General features: G+C 33.9%; 2 protein-coding genes across 5 annotated transcripts; both read right to left on the bottom strand.

Moving 5' to 3' along the window:
- LOC105178820 (probable LRR receptor-like serine/threonine-protein kinase At1g34110) lies at positions 1549-5959 on the bottom strand. 2 transcript variants are annotated; one of them, XM_020698878.1, is made up of 3 exons: positions 4083-5959; positions 2655-3989; positions 1549-2143 (listed from the first exon to the last, which is right to left on the bottom strand). In XM_020698878.1, exons 1-3 carry the CDS (start codon positions 5515-5517, stop codon positions 1761-1763), a joined length of 3153 nt encoding a protein of 1050 aa, XP_020554537.1. In that variant the 5' UTR covers positions 5518-5959; the 3' UTR covers positions 1549-1760. The 2 variants fall into 2 exon arrangements, with proteins under 2 accessions (XP_020554537.1, XP_011100663.1); XM_011102361.2 differs by having other exon boundaries at positions 2655-5959.
- On the bottom strand, positions 13967-22172 carry LOC105178804 (30S ribosomal protein S1). 3 transcript variants are annotated; one of them, XM_011102353.2, is made up of 8 exons: positions 21235-22172; positions 18686-18760; positions 18527-18598; positions 16730-16810; positions 16487-16584; positions 15493-15618; positions 14731-14779; positions 13967-14615 (listed from the first exon to the last, which is right to left on the bottom strand). In XM_011102353.2, the coding sequence occupies exons 1-8, from the start codon at positions 22075-22077 to the stop codon at positions 14436-14438; spliced, it is 1524 nt and encodes a 507-aa protein (XP_011100655.1). In that variant the 5' UTR covers positions 22078-22172; the 3' UTR covers positions 13967-14435. The 3 variants fall into 3 exon arrangements, with proteins under 3 accessions (XP_011100655.1, XP_011100658.1, XP_020547824.1); XM_011102356.2 differs by lacking the exon at positions 16730-16810; XM_020692165.1 differs by lacking the exons at positions 18527-18598; positions 18686-18760.

Genomic DNA, 23933 nt, shown 5'->3' with positions numbered 1-23933 from the left:
CAGTAGCGACGCGCCTCTTCACACACCATCAGTAGGGGACGCGTGGCGTGGATTGAACGGCCATGATGCTTCCTCCAACGGACATGACTGTTCATTTCCCTTAGTGTCATTAATGACACTTAGAGAAATGGGGGAGTAATGATGAGGGAATTTGCATAATTACCGAAATACCCCCCCTATTTTTGGCACAAGCTCCACACCCAAGACAGTAATCATGTTGCACCTATGACTGAGCCTATGTCTGGGCATGGTGGGGCCCACTGTGCAGTTGCAGCAGCGGCGGCTGCAGGTTCGGCAGAGGGTGACGTGGCGCGCCCTCACTGGAGCCACGTGTGGTGCGCGCAGAGGGTACCGTACCAGTATAAATACCGTCATTTATGGTATTTTAAATACGTTTTGACTATCTACTTTTACCGCCAATTTGTGGTCTAATTCGATCCCGTTACTTTATTTTCAATCCCATCCTTTCTGACTTGAGCATCGGAGGGCCATCGCCGAGGGCCTCTCGGCTAGTCTGACGTTTGCTGTGTTCTCAGGATCCGCTCCAGGTAGCTTGAAAGAGGGAGTCAGCGATCACGACCCGGTTGCTCGACCTAGCGACCCCGATCCGGAAATCCTGATTTTGAGCGACCTACATCAAGAATAAAAGAATAATTTTTGGCTGATTAATCATAAATTATATATGATTTAGTTGGATTTAATTAAATGCACAACTCACAGTGTATCTTTCAACAATTGTATGGTATTCTAAAAATAATATTTGATAGACTAATAAAAAATTAATGCATTACGAAATACGGATCCATAGTATAATTTAATTTGCTCAATCAAAATTCATGTTGGATCTAAATAAAAATATGTCGAATTTGACCTTCTCTTAGAAATATGGGAAAAAGGTAATAGATTTAGTGTTGATATAGTAATTATTTTTTATTTTTCTGAAATGATGGAAAATTGGAGAAAGTTAGAGGTGGTGAGAATGAATTATCACCAAATGAAGATACAATCTTCTTAAATATTAAGGTTGTATTATGGTATTTTTTTGCATTTTTATACTTTTAATTTCTTGTCGATTTATTTGTTTCTTATTTTCTTGTAAGGAAGGAGGGCAACTTAAAAATAGCTACAAAGAGATAAATAAGAAAGTTGTCTAAAAGACAAGAACACCCTTCCTATGACTCACAAATTATACAATAGGATAAAAATCCACGTATTTTTCTCTTACCCAATAAGAAGATTGTTGATTTTGGGATGCTGTCTGGACATATGGATTCATACAAATACAGATATTTGTCCTTATACAACTTAATGTATGCCGTTTGAGTGAATATTCTTGTGCTCTATCACTAGATTTTAGTTAGGTACCTCAAATGCCAACGCCGAGTATGAGATTTCACTGCCCTTGGAGGCTGGTTAGATCTCCACCCGAATCAAGTATGAAAAATCAAAATTTCCCCCTTGAGAGTGAGATTAGGCTCCAAAAGTTGTAGCTCTGTACAAGGAGCTGACTGAAACTAAGTAGACAAACAAAAATGAATTAATGTAACAACAAAGATGCACTAATGTTACTAAATCTGTACAAGGAAGATCAGAAAGCCATTGTCCAGTTCAAGGAGCAGAGGTTTTCCTACCATAACTTTGAACTACCCTACAAAAGAAAATCAATCACTAATCCCCCAACACTGAAAAAAAACAAAAAATATAGTGTAAGAAAACCAAAAGAAGTACAGCTCAAAAAGTAAAAATAAAATAAAAATCAATCAGCTGTGATTTGAGGACTGTTTTATTAAAGGTTGAGAAGTTTTCCCTGACTCTTCTGGTGGGCTTTTAACTTCCATTAAAAGTGCCACCACTTCCTTCATCGACGGCCTTTCGGCCGGTGATTGATTCACGCAAAACATAGCGATTCCGAGCGTTTGCAGCATTTCTTGCACCATTTGATCAGGCAATCCTTGGAGCTGCAAGTCGAGTATTGTTATGGCCGGTTCAAAGCTTCCCATTTTCTTCTTCACCCACTCCACGATGTGAAGGCTGTTGCCTATCTGAGGTTCAACGGCGCTACGCCCACTTAATATCTCGAGCAAAACCACCCCATAGCTGTAGACGTCACTCTTTTCTGTTATGTTTACGGTGTATCCGTACTCTGCAAGAACAACCAGGAAACATGGTTAGCAGGATGCGGATAAAGGACTAGTGTTCGGCTAGTGATGAGAAATTACAACAATCTCTAACCCAAAGTTAGTGTAGTCCCAAACTATACTCTTCTATCTTCTAAAATGACAAAAATTCCACTCTGGGTGAAAAGAAACCTTATAAATTACCTTTAGTGTAGTCCCAAACTATACTCTGGGTAATTAATCAACATAGAACAATTACACCCCTTGTCTGAAAGCAGAATATTAACATCCAATCAAGTTTCTAAACATTAATATCAGCTCAAACTCAATGGGGTGGCTTGTAACTTGTAAGTGTTGTAAACTTAGAGGAGGATTCTAGCACTAACCTCGCAGGTCATAGTGTAATTAGCCCTTAAACACATAATAGAACTGTAAAACAAGAAGGCTCGTCGAAGATTGTATGCTCAAGTAGGAAATAAACATACTCCTACAGTCTAACGAAATGAAAACAGTCAGAAACATTCAAGAAAGACTTGCCTGGAGCAATGTATCCGTAAGACCCCGCGACTCTGGACATTGCTTGTTGATAATTCGGCGAGTTCATTAGCTTTGCAAGTCCGAAATCAGCCAAATAAGCCTCATACTTGGAACCTAAGAGTATGTTATTGCATTTTACGTCCCTATGAAGAATAGCTGGCAAGCAATCATGGTGAAGATAAGCAAGGCCTTGAGCTGATCCAACTGCAATCTTGTACCTGGTTTCCCAGTCCAAGTTCCGGTTATTCTGCAAAAGCTGTTGGAGGTTTCCATTCGGTATGTAGTTGTAGAGAAGAAGCTTAACGCTCTTATTCGAGCAATATCCCAGTAGCCTCACTATATTCCTGTGCCTAATGTGTCCAAGAATTTGAATTTCCGCAGCAAAAGAGTCTATTAGTTCTTCGTCTTTCTTCGTTTTCCATAGCTTTTTAACTGCTATCAACTCACCATTCGGCATTTCCACCCTGTAAACAACCCCTGAACACCCTTTGCCAATAACATTTTCGTCTCTCAAACAGTTCAAGATGTTCTCTATCGTGAAGTTAAGCTTCTGAAACGGAATGAAAGTCCATGGATATGAGAAATCCTCTTCTGTAGAGGAGCTCGACATGCACGACTTCTCAACCACGTATTTATGGTTCCGTGCTACCAGAATCCAGACTGCGACAACTGCCATTACCACAGAAGTCAGAATCACACCTAGAAGAGCTAGGGTTTTGGCCGACTTCAATCCATTTCTTCTCATCAAATGGGAAGAGCAAGTGTAGCCATCAAGAGATTCACACAGGTCTGGATTTTCAAGGAAAGATTTTATCGTTAAAGTTCGGAAGAATGGAGTCACAGGGATTGGTCCCGAGAAGTTGTTGTAAGAAACATTGAGGTATGTGAGACTGGTAAGAGAACTTAAAACAGTGATCCTCCCGTTCAGCATGTTATGTGAGAGGTCGAGCGATTGCAGCTGCCTCAAGCCAGACATCGTCTCAGGAATATCACCGATGAATCTGTTAGAGCTAAAGTCCAAACTAATTGTCAAGCTTGTCAAAGAGCCAATTTCGGGTGGGATTAGGCCAGAAAGACTATTGAAGCTCAAATCAAGTAAAGTTATCTTCTGCAAGTTCCTAATAGACTTTGGGATTTCCCCTGTGAGCAGGTTATTGTTCAGGATAAGCTTATTCAAGTAACTAAAATTACCAAAACTCTCAGGAATTTCACCAGTGAAACTATTTCTACTAAGATCAAGCTGCTCTATGTTAACAAGGGCCCCCAACTGAGACGGTATATCACCCATTATGTAGTTATTGTGCACATCCAACAGCTCCAAAACCGTGATATTACCTATTTCAGAAGGCAAACTTCCAGAAAAATGATTCATATACAAATCAAGAAACACAAGATTTTGCAATCCACCAATCTCCTTAGGAATCTGACCTGATAACTGATTCTCACCAAGCCTCAGTCTCACAAGCGATTGGCATCTCACCACGCTGCGTGGCAATCCACCGGTTAGCGAGTTTCCCAGCAGCAACAGCTTGCTCAGCTTATTTAAGCTGAATATCTCTTCTGGTATGGAACCTGTAAGCTTATTCCTGGATAGGTCCAGTGCATAAAGCTCTGTACAGTTTCCGAATGCAGGAGGGATAGTTCCAGAGACAGAATTTCCCCACAAGAAAAAACTCTGCAAGTTCTTCAGTTCACCAATTTGCCACGGGATTGGACCTGATAACTGGTTTTTATCGAGCTGAAGAGCTGTTAAACTCGTGCAATTGCTCAGCTGCCCTGGAATTGAGCCGGTCAGTGCATTATCAGACAAATGCAGCTGTTCAAGAACATCTAGCTTCCCCAAATCACCCGGAATTTCACCAGACAGATCGTTTGCAGACACATCAAGAACCACAAGTGACGAGCAATTGGAAAGCTCAGGAGGGATTGAACCCGAGAGCGAATTGCCCCATAACAGCATGCTAGTTAGCTTTTGCAGCTTGCCAAGCTGGGATGGGACTGAGCCAGTGAGCTTGTTCATGTGCAGATACAGGTTTCTCAGCTCCAAGCAGGAGCCTAATTCAGGCGGTATTGGACCAAAAACCTCGGTATCATAAAGGGCCAACATCTGAAGATTGATCAGATTGCCAAATGTAGGTGGGATAACACCAGAGAGCCCAGTGGCAGCAGCACCAAATGTTGTGAGATTGGTCAGAAGGCCTAACTGGGGCGGAATTTCTCCGGTCAGATACGGATTCCCACCGATTCTAAGCTGCTGGAGAGACACCAATGAACCTAATTGCATAGGAATCGACCCGTTGAGGAGATTATCTTGGAGGCAGAGGACTTGGAGTGAAGAAAGATTAGCAAAGTGTTGGGGGATTGAACCAGTCAATCTGTTTGAGTTCAAGAAGAGGAATTCAAGGGCAGTGAGTTTTCCCAGCTCTGATGGAATAGGCCCTGAGAGAGAGTTTGAGGACAAATCCAAGAGGCGAAGTTGAGAGAAAGAGGCAAATGAAGAAGGGATTGAGCCAGAAATGTTGGTGGAGGAGAGGTTGAGGAGCTGAAGTGAGGAAAGGGAAGAGAGGTGTGTGGGAAGTGAAGAAAGATTGAGAAATGTATTGGGAATAGATAGGGAAATAACTCTTTCTTGGGGTGAACAAGTGACCCCCCGCCATGAACATGGGGTTGGGCTTGAAGGGCTCCAAGAAGAGAGAACATGTGATGATTTTTTGTAGTAAGGGTCAGCATCTGAGAGGAGAGAGAGAAGGGCTTGTCCATCAGGAGAGAGAGAGTGAACTTGTTGTGCTCTAAAGATTAAACTAAACCAGAGGAAAAAGAAGGAGAACAAAGGGTGAGGAAAATGGCTTGTTTTAGTCTCCATTTGAGGCCTGGAAATGGGATTTCTTACTTAAGGTCAAGAGCGGCGGTGGCGGAAGCCCACACTACAGGGACAACCTGCATGTGTGAAGAAACTACTCCTGTGGGTGGTGGTGCGGAATGCTTCAAAATCACACAATCTGGTCTTCTTGAATATCCATTGCATGTAAACAAAAAGGTATCGCTTCTCGCCGGAGATAAAGCCTCCTGCTTCCCTCCTCTCTGTGCGGCGGTGCAGGTGGCAGCACCTGGTGGTGGGATAGTCAAGAAGAAACAGAGTACACTCAAGCCCAGAAAGAAATCTTGTGGAGTTCAGCAGTGAACCCCATTAATGGCGACCAATTTGGTATGTTTCCATCAAACTTTTGTTTGGAGGGAGGGAGAGAGATTTGAGTTGTAAGTTCCTTTATCTGTGTGCAAAAACGATTCTCTTTGAGTTTCTCAAACTCTGAAAATGCAAATGCTTCATTTAAATATCCCAAATAGTTTTACTTTAATGCATGGATTAGGGTGCAGCTTATTATATGTGATGATTCTTGCTTCCGATACACTGTTTAATAGGTCGTTTTGTAAACTGTTGAATTTCCAAAATTGCCCCTGTACGGATTGAATTTTCTATTTTTATTAGGTTAAATTATAATAACCTTTTTAAGATTTGATATAATTATTAATATTTCATTATTATTTAAAAAATTACAAATATTCCTAATGTTTAATGAAATTATATAATTTTAAGATAGAGTTATGAATTATTAATTTTGCCTTTATTGATTTTTTTTAAAAGAAAGAGATAAAAATTTGTAAGAGATAGGATGTAATTACACATAGACCCCTATAGTTTGAGAAATTACATCTAGCACCGCTGATATTTGTTTCCGTCTAACAAATAAGTCATTCATTAGTCAAAATTTACCGAATTTGTTTATATTAACAAAAAAATCAAAAAAATAATCTGTATTGACCCCTAATTGACCTATTATTGATTTATTGCAAGTTAAATAAATTATTTTATAATCAAATTACCCTCATACGTCCTCACACATTATTGAATGTGAGGAGGTATATTTTCAATGTTATAAGGATAGTTTAGACGGGGAAAAAAATATTTGACCTACAATAAGTCAGTAATAAGTCAATCGAGAGCAAATATCAATTTTCATTCATTTTTTTTTGTTAATATCAATAAATTCAGTTAATTTTAACTAATAAAAGGGCTTATTTGTTAGAAGAAAAAAAGCCTTATGGGTACTAAATGTAATTTTTCAAACACAAAAAATCTATATATAATTATACCAAACCCTAAAGAATGGAAGTGTAATTATCCAAAAATTTAAAAACAATAGATGTAAATTAAAAAAAATACTATTTTTAACTTATGTTAAATAAATAATAATAATAATTTATTTTTAATTTTTACAAACCCAGTCTGCAAATCATAAAACAAATTAAACAATAATAATAATTTCTAAAAAATAATATTAATTTACATTAATTGCTATTTTTAGATTAAAATTTCATTCAAATTATTTTTTAGGGTTAGTATCCCTCTTAAAATATAAAATTACACTTTTTTCAGTATAAGTTTTGAAATTATACTTACACTCCCTTTAAAAATTTATTGTTTACACCTGATTTTATTCAGTTATGATTTAAACAAAAAATACTGACGTTAACAAAAAAATATATATATAAATTTTTAATTTTACTCATTCAACATTCATATGTAATATTTTTATACTTATAAAACAGTAAATATAATATATATAAAGTCAAAAGGGTGTGATTGTAATAAAATATTATTATCGAATTTTAGTTCCTATATATATGGGGTGAGGTGAACACCATTATCGTATATATTTCTTGAAGTACTAGATGAAATACTTGAACAAGACGATGCAATAATAATGTCAACCTCTTTCTATTAACCTCTTTCTATATATATATATATATATATATATATATTGCTAACATCAGTATTTTTTATTCAAATCACAAGGTTATATATAAATTTTAAATTTTTATTTAGGATGTAAGTATAATTTTAAAATTTATTGAGAAAAAAAATATAATTTTATAATTTTAAAAGGAGTTTTTAAGTATAAAAGGAGTGAGGGAGATAAGGCGATTTGGTTACCGAGGAAGGGGTTAGTGGGTGCGTTGGGAGTTGGGCTCAGTAAAATCCCCACACATTTCTCCATTCAATTCCTAAAAGCAAATTCCTAAAATCGAAATATAAATTTGTCATTAATATGTTAATTGAAGCATGTAGTTTCTTTGAATTATAAAAAAAATAAATTATTTAAATTTATTATAAAAGACTACAACTTCAAAATTATAGTAAATTGGCTGCCATAATTACATAAATTATTGTAAAAATTTAAATTTTGAATACGATTATTCAATATTGAAAACAGTCTCCTCAAATTTGGTGTAATTACATGTAAATTGTCTGTTATTTGAAAAATTATACACAATATTCATAAAGTTTGCTTTCATCTAACAAATAAGTTTTTCGTTAGTGAAAATTCATTGAATTTATTGATATAAACAAAAAAAAATTGAATGGAATTAATATTTACTGACTTATTGCAGGTCAAACAAATTTTTTCTGACTAAACTAGCTTATTGACGATGAAGATATACCTCATCAAATGCATTGACGTGAATCATATAAAGATTTTTTGACCTACAATAAATAAGTCATTTGAGGAGAAATATAGATTTTTATCTAGGCTTTTTGTTAATATCGACAAATATGGTGAATTTTGGCTAACAACATGACTTATTTGTTGAACAAAAAACAAACTTTAAAGGTACTACATGTAATTTTTCAAACTATGAGAAGTTTATATGTAATTATACCAAACATCAGAGGAGAAAGTATAACTATCCCCTATAATTAAGTCCAGTTAGCTCGAGCTTACTCAATGCACTAATTATAAGACAAATATAAGTAAGACGGTATCTGGATGAGCTTATAAACTTTTAAAAATATGTGATGAATGATTAAATAGTATGTTTGATACCTTAAGTTTACGTTTAAAATCACTTTAGTTTCTCAAGTTCATTCGTTGATGTTAGCATCCCTAAATTTTAGTTTTAGTCTTATATTGGTCCTTTTTGGTGAAAATGTGGCCAAATTTTAACCTCTTGAAGGGTAAAATAATCAATTTAATTTTTTTTTTAAAACTTTAGTTCCTTAAATTTGTAAAATTGTTAAATAAATTATTTTTAGATAGAAAATTAAAAAATTGAGACACAATTCCAGAGCAATTGCTCTTATTACAATTTTTTTTATAATTTATTTTTGCCACAAAAAATAAAATTTATTGCAAACACTCCTTTTGATATTCTCAATTGGCTTTTTTTGTCGCTAATATTCATTTTTTCCCCGCTTAATTTATGCCATTGTGCATATATAAAATAGGTATTTCGTTTTTCAATTTTGTATTGAATTTTAATAGGGGCATATCTGACCCGAAAATGACATGAATAGTCGTCCAATAACACCAAAATATCGGCAAAGGGCCAAGATTCTCGTCTTTTATCAGGTCGAGTGCAATCCACTTCCATGGCCCGAGATCTGAACCGTGGATCTCATGACAACTCACGACTCTATATGGTGCCACGAGAACTAAGCTAGTATGGAGAAATGTCCTGTAAATACCTTGGTTCCGCTACATTTATGGTAAGACACACTTTATCACTTTTTGCCACATTCAGTAACTTGACCGCTATCATATCGACCTAGAGTTGACTTAAGCATGGGGGGATCTTAATTGAGAACCACTCAACAAGCCTAATGGGCTTCTCTTTTCTCAGGAACCGTACATCTATCTCTGTAGAAACAAGGAGAACACATCATGAAACCCCAATGAGATCGTTATATTCGACCTGGATCAAATTTCTATGGATTTAAGTAATATAAGTAAAACCTCTATAAATTAATAACATTGGGACCATTAAATTATATTAATTTAGAGAGATATTAATATATCGATAGATTAATATTTTATTAATTAAAAGAGAGACTTTTTAAATTAAGCAAATTTAGTACAAATGTATTGAAAATAAATGAATTCATATATGGTTTATTGATTATATTCATGCATCAACCAATTCTTTGTAACTAATTAAATACATTCATGTATAATATCAATTCATTGTATATAATTAACTATTATATTCATGGACGCATGTATCAATTCATTGGAACTACTTAAATATACATGTTTACATTAATTCGTTGCACTTAAATAACTATTATAGCCAATTAAATATATTCATGGATGATGAATGAAACATAGACTATATAAATCTCAATATGAAAATAAAATAATTTATAACACCCAACCATGTCTTCTCATCTAGAATGTATGGCAAAATCATCCACGAATAATCAAATGCGTAAAGCATTACAGACTTCATATTTAATATTTATGAATTATTAATTTAGAATTTTAATAGGATCTAATATTTATAAATGGATTTTTCAAAAAATTATTATCTTATTATCTTATCGAATTTGATAATTTTTTACAAAAACCCAAATCGAGATCGAAAAATTTTGTTATTTTAGAGAATTTATTAATTTATAAAGGTTTTACTGTAATGAAAACTTAAATTGACACAGTTGGAGGGAAGTGACAAATTTCTAAAAACAAATCTAATAACTTATAACAATATTATATGAGTTTATAAGACATTTTAAATAAATATAGCCAAAAACATTGGGAAAGGCGTTCAGTGGGATAATTGGAGGGAGACTCTATCAAGTATTTGAGTAATGATCCTGATGTATATTAGTGAAAAATATTAATTCTAAGGGTAAAAATGTAATTTTATAGATATGAGACACACTTTAAGCAAATGCAATCCACCATACCATATAACTTCCAACACTACTATAAATACCAAAATATTAATTTTTTATAGGGGTTACTATTTATTGATTAGACATCACTCTCTTGAGAAGAGCATCTCTTTACGAAAATTGTATTTCACCTGGTGCGCAATCACGTCATGGTAAAAACCCAATTTCATCCTTTAGTAGAAAATCTTCGACCACATCAGATCCTTTGAGCATAAAGTCATATTATGTAGTAGGTAGGACAGCTGCTGCAGCAGTAGAACAAATAATTAGAGACCATATATATAAAGTACTGTTTGGCATCATATCATCTTCGTACCTTTCTTTCCTCTATTTTTATTGGTTTTGGATTCATGGAGCCCCCAAACCTACAAGCTATATATATAGCTTCTCTCTCTCTCTCTATATATATAGATATATATAACTCTTAGAATAATACTAAAAGAGTCTTTGCGAACGATTCAAAAAGCAGCTTTCAGCTTTTGGCTCCCAATGGTACTTTTGAAGTGTTTGAAATAGCAACTTCTGCTTTTAAAACAGCTAAGAAAAGCGCTTTTAAGCCAAAAGTCAGAAGCACATTGGGGTGTTTTTAGCTGTTTTGATTTCTTTTCTTTATTGTAATAAATTTAACTTTATTTTTACTACTATACCTTTATTACAATAATCTTAATTCAACTTTACCGTTTTTAATTTATTTTCAAAATTGTATACTTAAAGTTGATATTGGAGTTTTCAAATAATTTGAATAAATTAATAATAATTCAATTTACACTTTTACATATTTACTATTCTAAAACTTTATGTTTATTTGCTATATCATCTAATTATATTATTTCATTCACATGTTATTATTTGATTAATTAAAAAAAATATTTTTTTTTTGCAATAAAAGCAAGTTAATCAACAATTATATTACTTCGTGGAGCATTATTAAATTAAATATATACTTTTTAATATTTTTAAAAAATAAATATAAAATATACTAATCGAAATAAAGATTCCTATTTTTTGTGAAAAAATAATTATTACTGACAAACAACAAGTGAAATAATAAGCAAAAAGTAGAATCTTTTAAATAGGGGGATAATTTACTAATTTTTTTTTTCATATGGGGGTATTTGCTCATTTCACATATCACAGGAGATTAAATTGCATTTAACCCTAAAGATATATATATATAGGCAGACAAACATTCAAAATATTTTAGCTCCTCCCTACGCGAGATTACTAATTTTTTTTTTTTTTCATATGGGGATATTTGCTCATTTCACATATCACAGGAGATTAAATTGCATTTAACCCTAAAGATATATATAGGCAGACAAACATTCAAAATATTTTAGCTCCTCACTATGCGAGAAGTCATAATAAATGGCTGCTGGAGCGGAGCTGCGATTTCTAATGTATAAAGGTGAATCGAGTCGAATAGAATATATCATTATTTGAATTTTTATTAAAGTTTAAAAGTTTTAATAAATAAAATAAAGTATAGTGAGCTAAAATTAAACCGAATATGAGTGGAATTTGAATAAAATTATCTCTTTTTTGTGCATTTTTATCTTCTTTTATTAATCAAACCAAATTGGAGCTGAGCTTTAAACTCTGTCAAGTGAAAAAAAAAAAAAAAAAATTCCAATTTGACTTATTTTATATTTATGGAGAGAGCCCAAACGACTACTTTAATTTATATGTAAAAGTGTAAGATGATGATTTTTTTTATTCATATTAAATTTGATTGGTCTCGATCAATTGTATATAACAAATTTAATACACATATGTAATTACAGTCGGATTCTGTCCTCTACTTTATCAGCATAAATCAACATCGACTTCGAACCAAAGTGAAGAAATGAAGAGTATAAATCAAGTTCGAGAATACTTCCCTGTATCAAGTTATTGGAGCGTGGAGTCTGTTCTAATATAACATTTAGGCTCAATTGTCGTAGATATAGGAGATTTTTTTTTGAATTATGTAAATTTTGTGTTTTACAATTATTTTTCTTTTTATATTTTCTACATACATATACGGTCTGATAAAGTTTAATTTCTTGTACAAGTGTTCAGATTAAATGGTAAAGACAATGCCACATCAATATAAGATAGACCACAGTGATAGCGTGGCACAAACCCTCAACTGGCCCGTTTGATCAAAAATTGATCGTATGTTCGGACCAGTTCATAGGTATAGAACCGCAAGCATAAGAACCCGTGCCGACATGTAAAAATTGGTTTCATTAGATAAGCAGTTAAAATCGGGCTTCACTTATAAAAAACAAAAAAGAGGGTAAAATACACCTTGCTTCTCTGAACTATTCTTGACATAACATTTACCCCCAAACTAATAAATGTAACACTTACCCCCTACAATTAATTTTTTGAATAATATTTCCCTTATATTATGTATATATATATATTTAGTTAAAAGAATTTATTTATTTTTAATAATTTTGTACTTTAAGTTTGATTAAAATTTTCTTAATTGAAAAAATATCGTTTTGATTATAATAAAGTAAAATATAATTAGTGAGTTAAATATTCTGAAATTTATTATATTTTACAAACTCAAAGTTAAGTGATGGATGAATACAACAAATACACAATAAGTTTTCATGATATTTTTTTATTAATTTGGTAATAAAATTAAATTTGATAAAAATGAGTAATTACATATCAATTTTTTGAATATATTCTTTAAAAACATGATAAAATATATTTATTAGTTTTTAAATGTTTAATTTTTGGTTAAGCATAAATATTTGTTAATTTCTTTTAAAAATCATCTACGAGTTGTTGGTTATATTATATGTGTTGTATATCTACTACACACAGTAATTTATACTCTATTTTTAATTTAAATTCTTTACTTATTAAATTTCTTTAATTAGAAAAAAAAATTGTGATAATTTAATGTGCAAAATACTAAAATATATTCAAAATAATATAATTGTTGAAGGCATACGGGGGCTTTTTTGTCGAACCAAGAAGGTAAATATTATATTTATTAATTTTGAGGGCAAATACTACATCAAAAATAATTCAAAGGACAACATGTATTTTTCCACCCCCAAAAAAATAAAAAAAAGAATGATGAAAGAATCTTAAAGTGAAGAGGGGAACGAATAGGGTTTTAACCCACATTGCAAAACTTTCAAGTTTTTCTCAAATCTAAAATTTCAAACCCAAAATGCAAAAGGTATAATGACTTTATAAGATTTTATTACTTTTATTTAATTATTTATCTATTGAATCAATATTTATATTGAGATTATGCACTAATTATATTAAAAGTGGATTATATATATTTTATTTTAATTTTTCTCATCTTTATGCTTAATGAATTGATATATTTTGTATATATACAAAATATAATAGGATCCGGATCAACGATTTTTTTTTATTTCCATTCCATCCGATTAGTCGGACCAGCAACCCAGTAATCTAGTAACTTAACCGATTCGACTGTGAAAACATTGCCCTCAACCGTTTGATACCGGAACCGCGGATGTTGTAAGAATATTTCTATTAGTGAATCATGATCATATTGAATTCTTGCATCAATCTACAGTTGGTATAATGCAACCTCTTACATGGAATAAAACACTTTTTATCATCTTCGGAGAAAACTGCAAAATGTTCAACAAATGTTGCTCTAGTCAGTGTATTTCTATTACAGCAGCATTTTCTGCAGAAAACTATCCAGCACAACTCCTATAAACATACTTACAAAACTGCAGTACAGATAAGCCCATCGCTTTTTAAGTAAGCACAGTTGATGTTGAATCAACAATCTGATATCGAACCGGAGAAATGCAGAAGACGGCTCAACGTCCACCGAAGTTTCACCAGTGTCTTTCGTTCTTCTTCTTCTTCTTTCTTCATTGTCTTTTTCTTTTCCTCTTCTCCGGTGGGTTCGATCCAAAATGACCATTTTCATCACAACATGTTTTATGATGGAAATGAATTTGTTTCCAGAGTGTCATCAGGAAGGAGAGGTTTGGTTAAATTTCGTCCGATGTATTAACGGATATTTTGTACTATCTGCATGTCCCTCATCATGGGCTCGTCTCGCTGTCTCTCTCGAACTTGAACCATTTCCAGTTGGAATACAACCTTTCTTCATCTTCAAACGGCAAGCCATCCGTTGGAAGGGCTTCTGGCTTGCGTGTCGTGGAAATAGATGATATTTTCTGCCTGTACTTCTTCGCCATCTTTTTAGCTTCGGAAAAAACTTTCTGAAGAAAAACAGCAAATGTGCAGAGAAAGCTCATAGCTTTAAGTTAAAAAATTAACTCTTATGATATGGAATAGTGGAACAAGCAATCGAAATCCATTACGTATAACATTTACCTCCTTGTTCGACAAAAATAGACCAGGCTCACTTTCGAGTTCAGCAATGCTGCATGACGAATGATCCAATTTAACAGGAGTAGGAGAAGCTTATACTTATAATTGGAACAAAGAAAGACGCTAACATGAAGTTTATTTTTGTATTAACTTATTGCAAAAATTAAACTTGAAGTAGGAAGAAATTTTGACCCAAATTTTAATCCGTACAGTAATTTGGTGGCATCAACTAGATATATAGAACAAAAGAACTGCATGAGGTCGAATTCAAATTTCCGAAGTTGAGGCAGCGAGCTAAGACCATGCGATTATAGAAATCTACTTAAGTTGAAATCACTGTTTTATATAAGCATGAAATTTTCTACAAGGAAGAAACTTAATAGCCGGAGCCCAGGATGCCAAAACTCCAAAACACCTAAAGTCGAATCCAACTGTCGGTGATAGTTTACAGTTGATGTATGTAGAAGATTGACGACTTTGCACATCAGTGGTGCCCATTTGTATTACTTTTCAAGATAATCGCGTGTGTGTTTTTCTTTTTGTGTGCTTTCATTCGTTCTCTTTGTGTGCGTGTGTGTGTGGAAAGGGAAGGATCTGATTGGTATGAGTGGTTATTTAAACCAATATGTTGAATCCTGGAGATGGAATATCACAGAATCCACTCAAGAGCAGAGCAACGAAGCCATGAAGCTCTCCTACTGTCATATGCAAAAGTAATGCAAGACTAATCTTGAACAATTCTATAGAAGTCATTGATCAGTGTACCTGAGAGAAATTTTGTCAGGAAACATTGACTTCACGACCAGAGCTTTAACCTTGTCATCAACTGCTAGTACGTCACTGACAGAAGTAATTCGGCCTTGACTTATGTTTGAAATATGCAGTAATCCACTGCAAAAGATCAAGAAGGCAATGGATTACAACTCCAATAATCCTGAAAAGAGGAAAAGGGACAGAGGTGCAGGAGCATGCAAAAGGGCGCCCAATTCTGACTCTTTTGTTGGACATAAAGGGCCGCTAACAATTCCATTATGAGCGCCCGAAAGATTTTTTTATATATCTTCATAAATGTTTGCTGGCAATAATGCAGTGAAAAGAAATTCTAATATGTAATACTCTGGAGAGTAATAAACCACAAACAACTAATTTTAGACTCTCCAAACTTTAAAAGGAGAATTCTTTCAAGGAGAAAAGCAACAGTAAGAGATAAATTCTTTCCGTAATGAGAAGTATTAATAGTACAAGCAATTAAGTCTCAATTGCTTAGCTACCAGAAGTTTGCGCAGCTGCAAATATACTGTGGCTGTGGTTGTTCAAGAAAGGACTATGGCAAGCATTTTGGCTTTGAGGTTTGGTGAAATGTAGCAAGAAAAAGAGAGAGAGAGAGAACCACAAAAAATATCACATGATGGTTTTGTCATCGTACATTCTCAAATCAAGTAGAAGAGCCTTTTCTCTTTCTCTCACATTTTCTACTCATACTGCTTGCGATTGCCTTTATTTCCTAGCTAGCATCCCAGTGAAAACTTCATTACCTTTTTCTTTTTAGGATAGACTTTTGATAACCATCTTTAGCTTTTCAAAGGGCAGAAGCACCAGGTCTTAAAACAGAAAGCTCATATTGTCATTCTACTCAATGCAGAAATCAATTTGTCTTAAGTTTTTCTTCCTAGCAACAATGAATAAGCAAGCAATAATAAATCAAAATCAGCTATCAATTCAGATTTGCAAGATTCTAATCCACTAATTTAGTACTCACCTTCTATTAGTATCACCTATCCTTATCTGTGCACCATATGGGAAAATTCTCTTGACTGTTCCTTCGAGAAGTGTTCCTTCTTGAAGATGCATCATCTCCTATGACATCGAACAGCAGAAAGTAAGAAACTATCAGAGAATCAGGTTAATGGCACCAAGAATTACATGAAAAGCGAGTAGGAACGAGAAACCTAGACAAGAAATGAAACTAAAGCAGGCCATCATCTTAAGTGAAAAGACAAACCCAAGCTTCCTTCTCACTGAGTATTAAGTCATTGGTATCTTCATTTATTCTAGTAATTTGGACATGTATCCTACGTCCCACCTACAAAAGCAAGATATAAATTATGAGGGGTCACACAGCTGCATGCAAAAACGAATTAGTGCATGGGGAAGAAACTTAATAAGCCAAGAGATCTCATGAACATCAACCACACAATGGCATCAAAGGTCAACTTGACCCCTGAACCTTGATAGTTATTGAGTTGTATCTGCAGCTGATCAGCGGAACCAATTATTCAATTGTCATATAGTTTTTCCTTTTCCTTTAAAAAAAGATCACCTTAAGTTCAGTCGAGAAACAATCTAGCTGTATTGTAAACATGACAAAGAAAGAAAGAAAGAGAAACCTCCAAGAAAGATATAAAAAGGAGGAAAAGGAAAACTCAATCCGGGCTCTAGTTTACCTATCTCAGAGTTGGTAAAGATGAATATGACATAGTTAGATCGTCCTGCTATTTTCATATGCATTGTAGAAGCATTCAGAGAAACAACATGCATGATTTTTTACCAGCAGGTATCACATACACAAAATTAGGGTAGTTTCATACTGATTCACATGTTCCTTATTATTTCAATTACCAAAAAAGAAGATAGGATCTTATGCTATATGAGATGCTGGTGATCATTTATTTCTTCACAAGCATTTGACCAGGATCAAACCCAGTGCAACCTCTTCACCAACAGACTTTTAAGCAGTCAAAAGAAGCAGATGATCCTTTTCCTAAAAGGGAGAATTCTGTTTCATAAGTTGAAACTTTGGAATGAAAACTAGTGATTCTGCAAATATAGGATTCTGCAGAAGTTGCATGGTAAACATGGTGTGCTCTTGAACTATTTGAGAGGTTTTTTCTTGGATGGTTGATAATCCTTAATATATTTAATTTTGTTAGAAAAAGTAATCTGTATAATTTTTGTGCTTTGCCCTTCAAGTAAAAAGCTTCTCAAATTTTTTAACAGGAACACAAATGAGGAACTTGTATAAAGTTTTTCCAAGCCAAGAATCAGCCATGCAGCTTGAGCTGTTGTGAAAGTCTAGATCATAGGACTAAACCTTTCCACTTCTCATGTTATGGGTGCTTACTGTTTACCATTAACTTCTCAAAGCATTCAATACAACATGTGTTATTATGTGTACCCAATGCTCAATAAAACATCGAGCTTTTTCCTGATGAATATCGTTGGCTTTATGCAGCCTTCTCCAGATTTCAGAAGAGCTGAAATCCTTAATGAACTCCTTTCCATTAACCAATGAATGAACTTGAAATCAATATTCGATGAAAAAAATAAAAAGAAGAAGCATGTGTTTGAAATCGACCCTCAAACTGAATCAGGTTTATCTCTCTTCAAAAATAAACTAAGAAGCAGAATCATTCATTGATCTCCAAATGAAAAGGTCAAATACTTGGCAGGAAATGCCCTCAGGACTCCTGGAAATTGTAGTAGGAAGATGCTAATTAATGTATTGTTGTGGTGGTATGTGAAAAAAGTTAAATGCACATAATGTCAAATCTAATTTTAAAAGCACCCGCAATCTTGACAATATGATCAGGTTTTTCTTAATGAGACATGAGTGGTGAAGCTTCCCTTTATAACATAGACTGCAGTATGAGACTGAATATTGCATACTTCAACTGGCACAGGCAGGTAGCTTATAATAATTATGCCTCATATGGTAATGTACAAAAAGCGATCACCATGTGAATGCGAAAAAATTGCAGGAAAAAGGAGGCATGACATGCGAAATGGTGATTGGCCATACATTCTCTTTCAGTTCTGTGAAATTGTTAACTCTGTTCGTCAATTCAGCTTTTGGAAGAAAAGCCCTCAGCCCCTGCAAATAGAATCCCATGGAATTATGGATTCAGATAGGTCATTTCCTAGCTAAGCATGTATCTAAGAAAAAGATAGAGACGTTCACCTCTATTCTTGTAAGAAGACCTCCAGTATTCCATTCTGCTATTTTAACCTCAATCGGCTCATTGAGTTGTTTAATCTACCAAGACCAAACCGACAGTTTTTATATATCATGCAAAAGTGGAAAGGCTTCAAGAATAGTGAAAGCTATAGGCATTGTTTGGATTCATATTTTCGTATTTTTCGATATAAGATAAAACACACTCAATGTTTGTTTTTGTGTTTTTACACGTTATCGATGTGTTTTTTTGTTTTTTAACTTTCTATATATAATATATAAAACAAACATGATTTGACAATAAACGGTGATTTTGTCTCCCAAAAATACAACATTAAACATAAAATATTTATATATATATATTTATATATAAAAGATATACAATTTGACAATGAACAATGATTTTTTTTCCCAAATCCCAACATCAAACCTATACCACTTATTTTAAAATATTTTAAATTACCCCAAAACACAAATCCAAACATATCATCTATCTTCAACACACACTTACTTATCTCTATTTTTCTCTCTCTATCTTCAAAATACAAAACAAAACATTTAAAACACAAATCCAAACATAAGGATACATTTTTAGAGAACCAGAAAGGTTAATAATGAAAGTACATGATACAGAAATTAAGACCAGATCAGAGAAAAAGAAGGGGGGAAAAATAGATTTTTCCGATATAAGTTAATTAACCACTATTAGGCTACACTACTCAGCCACTATCTTATTTCTATTGACTGTGTGATTCACACAAGAAAGTGGTCAAGAAAAGTAAATTCAGAAAGGGAATTTACCGCTCGAAGAAAGGCCCCCGGCTAAGCGTTTCTAGGTAATTTGTCTGATCTATCCGAACTTTTATTATTATCTTTCAGTTAGGATTTTAACTGTTACTTGAGCTATATTTGAGCCTTAGTCATCCCAGCAGGTTTATAATTAACGAAAACCATTTCTTCAAGTTGGTTAAGTCCCTTTCTTCTTAAGGTCTATAAACAATTTGGCGGTCTTCTTGCGTTAATAGACTTCAGAATATTAGCTCACTCAGTTTCAAAAAGCATCTTGGGCTTCTTCTGTATTGGTGTAGTGCTATTCCAAGTCGTTCGTGTGATGCCCTGGACTTACAGGACTACACCTAGGCTTCTTTCTGTTTCTCTTATTCAGCAGTATCCACAACTCTCAGAACTTTAAACTTGTTGCTACTTACTCCTCTGATAAACACTGGAATACAATAAACATCCCACGTCTTCCCTATTCCACAGGCAACTAAATGAGCATTGGATCCCTATATTAATGCTCATAGTTTCTTTTCACAGCTTCAGCAAGGTTGTTCTACACCACCATGCAAGGGTCTTTCATCATCAAAATAACATGATGGGAAGGTAAAGAAAAAACGAACATAAATATTGGGCACCGAAAGCTTTCTGATGAAGACTTTGGATCTTGAGTTTTTGTCAGACGAACAGTGAATAAAACTGTTTCTTGTGCTTAGTCCCATTCTGAAGTGAAACCAGTAATGAACATTAATAAAGGTCATTTTGTTTTTCTGAATTGTACGTGTGGTTCTTTATATCTCCTATGCCATTCAACTATATTAAAGAAATTATAAGTCATTTCTGTTCATTCAGAGAATCCAACTGTACTTTTTCTCTACGTAAATGTATAGAATCCTCATGGATTGTAATTTGAATTAGAATGCAGCTAGTTTGAACCAGTTTAGCAGCTAACATCAAATATATCTTCTCAGCTACACCAATTATCTTTCCATGCATGAATAGTGAAAGCAACGCAATGTCTTGTTGCTTAAACTTGGTATGTTCTTATATAATGATCATATCAACATATTATCCAACTACATGCACATTAAGACAGCATGCATATATAAACACCATCCAACTTGGCATGCTGACATTACACACCCAGTAATCATCTCACAGTTTGAAAATGAAAGTGCTTTCACATTCACATTACAAAAATAGTGGTTCTTCCTGAGCTTTACTGCAGTGGACAATGAACCCAAAGTTCATTGCGTAATGAGCCTAGCCTGACAAAGAATGACCCACCAATCTACTGAAAATTAGAAAATCCGTGCCGAGAGACTGCAAGGCGAGATGTCACAAAGTAGCAGAAATGAGGGAGTAACCTAAGTTGCACAGTTGATAACCCACAACAATAAGAACTAAAAAGCAATGAGTGGCAAGCGCAACGGTCTCCACTGCAAAGGGTATCTCTTTAAGTAATTTTTAAAGACATGACATTGGTTCACTCAACCTAATTAATTGGTTCTCACAATTTCTTAACATCAAATATCTAATTGTAAGGGCAAAAGCATCTAATGTATGCCCAAAAAGATTCAGCTATAGATGGGAATCAAGGTGGAAAAACACCGTGTTAATGACAATTTCCTATTCTTCTTCCATTCTTAACCATTAATTCTTTCCCCATTCTCAATTGCATTAGACAACCACATGATAAAGCATTCAGCAATTTTAAATTTACAATGTCATGTAATTAAGTTTCCATGATAATGAACAGAAAATAGCAAGAAAAAAACCTGCCTCACTCGGTGCCAAGCAATACGTCTGAAGAGCCTTCTGGTTGACAGCAACGGCCGGCCCCCAAGCGTCCTCCCAAGAACCTCAGCAAACAGAACGGTTCCAGGCTCCACAACAGGCTTTCCCGGCATTGGTTCTCCACTGATTGCCTCATCATTGCTCACAATTCCAACCTTCCCTCGCACCAAAAACTCATCCGCATCCTTCTCTACATCACACAACAGATAGTCCATCTCCTTATCATACAAAGGCAACACTTCTTTGGTCAGCATTGTCCCCAACAAATCTGCACCCACGTTAACATCAAGCTTATTCTCATTGCCCGAAACCACCACCCCCACCACCAAATCACCCGGTTTCGGTTCATAATACTCCACACTGATCTTCTCATTTTCCTCCTCAGCTGAACGCAGGTTTCCACCTTCCGAATCACTTTCTTCCTCAAACGGTCTGAAAAACTTGTAGAACGGCTCCAAGATTTCATCTTTATCTAGTGTTTTCAGCTCATTTTCCTCTATTTCCTCAAGAGCCCCATTGCTCACTTGCTTTGGAGATGGCTTGTTAAGTAACTCAAGCTCTTCAGCTTCTTCATTTTCGGGCCTTTTGGGCAAAAGGGTATCCTTAGATTCCTCGAAGACTCCATTTTTAGCGCATAATGGAACACGGGTCCGTCTAAATTTCGGTAATTTGAAGGAAAAACACAAGCTTTTGCAAGATCCCGACCGGGGCTTGGGGCTTTTAGCAAGTGGGAAGATGGCAGTAGTGATGATAGGATTGGTGAACGGTGCAGATGGAGTAAAGGAGGAGTTGGTATTACAGGGACGATAGATGGGGATAGGCATTTCTGCTTATCCTGCGCACGTCGTCGACGGGCCTTTTATCCGTTCGTAGGGTCTATTACCAAAACTGTTGCCGTGGCCGCATTCCGGACATAATAATCGTCTTGTCCGAGATTAAAAAATATCATGCTTAATTTCCATTTTCTTTTAAAGAATAATTGCAGCGTTCTCACGTAAGATTTAATATAATCATATATACATTTTTATAATTTAAAAAAAAGGATAATTATATTTTTTTTTTCCTAAAATTTGATGTGATTGATCTAATAAATAAATTCCTCAATTAATAAAAAGTTATCAAATTTGTTGACATTAACGAAAAAATTGAAAACAAAATCTATATTTATCTTTGATTGACTTATTACTGATTTATTGCATATCAAATAAATATTTTTACGATCAAATTACCCTCATGCACATTTACGCATTAATTCATGTGAGGATGTGTATCTTTATCGTCATAAGGATAGTTTAGTCGAAAAAAATTATTTAACCTGCAATAAATTGGTAATAAGTCAGTCAATCGAGTGTAAATATTAATTTTTAATCAGTTTTTTGTTAATATTAGCAAATTTGGTGATTTTTGACTAACTAAGGGACTTATTTGCTAGATATAAGCAAATTTCAAGAATGCTAGATATAATTTGTCAAATCATAAGGAGTCTGTGTAATTATCCAAACTTCAAGGGAGAAGAGTCTAATTATCCATCTAAAAAATTATATTTAGTATTCCTACATTTTACTTTCATCTAACAAATAAGTGACATCTCCTTCGTAATTACATTTGATCTCTTACCAAATTCACATTTGTCCTGACAAAACAACTCAAATTTTATCAATAATTTATATTAACCTTAAGCAATCAAATACTTCATCAAATCTGGTATTTAATAACTTTATTAAAGGATCGAGAAATTCTCGATAAATCTTTTATAATACCTTGCTAGTTTCAATAAACTTTAATTTTCAGCAGCATCCCTTCGATATTCTCCATTCTATAATAGTTTTTACATTTGCAGGGTCAAGAATAACCTAATCACCAGATATAACATGTTTCAGATACTACCTAATTCATCCAAGATTTGCACTTAACTTAACATACAACTCTTCTCTTTCAATATCTGCGACACTTTTTTCTTTTTTTCTCAAATGTTCTTCATGCTCTTCTGTACTCCTCAAATACACTACGATTTCATTTATAAGAACTGCTACGAATTGACCTAAATATTTTTTAAATTCATATAATTATCCTAAAGCTATTTTATATGGTGTAATCAAAGCAGGTGATGTTCCAAGAATAGTCCCTATTTAAAATCTACTTCTGGGTAAAGTGGTAACTTAGGTAATTACTTAGGAAAATATTAGGAAATTCTATAATTATCAGAACATCAGATATACCACAATTATGATCACCATTTGTGATAACTCTGCAATTGTCATAATTTTATAGCGATTTAATTTTTTTTTTTAAGTCAAAACATCCCTAATTATGTGATTTTATTGCATATTTAGTCAAAAAGGAATATATGAGACAAAGATGGCAAAAATCAAGCTAAAATTGAAATTGAATGCATCAAAAAGGAAAAAGGAGATTACAAGGCAATTTCTGCAAGATTGACTAAGCGTGCCAACACTCAGTGGAGTGGTCAACTCGGGTGAAGAAGGAAAATGAGTTATTTACGCAAGAGAAAAAAGAATGAAGTGCTTAGATTTGGAAATGATTCCTTGAAACATGTTATTTGTGATTTATTTACCTTTTTAAAACATAGCAGTTTTTTTACATATTTTTAAAACACAGGAGAATTTTTAGCTAAATTTTGAAAACACAAAAGAGGTAATATGCAATTTGCCCTATTTAA

The sequence above is a fragment of the Sesamum indicum genome, linkage group LG2, assembly GCF_000512975.1.
Source record: "Sesamum indicum cultivar Zhongzhi No. 13 linkage group LG2, S_indicum_v1.0, whole genome shotgun sequence".
NCBI classification, from domain to species: Eukaryota; Viridiplantae; Streptophyta; class Magnoliopsida; order Lamiales; family Pedaliaceae; genus Sesamum; species Sesamum indicum.
This window is presented reverse-complemented; position numbering and strand designations above follow the sequence as displayed.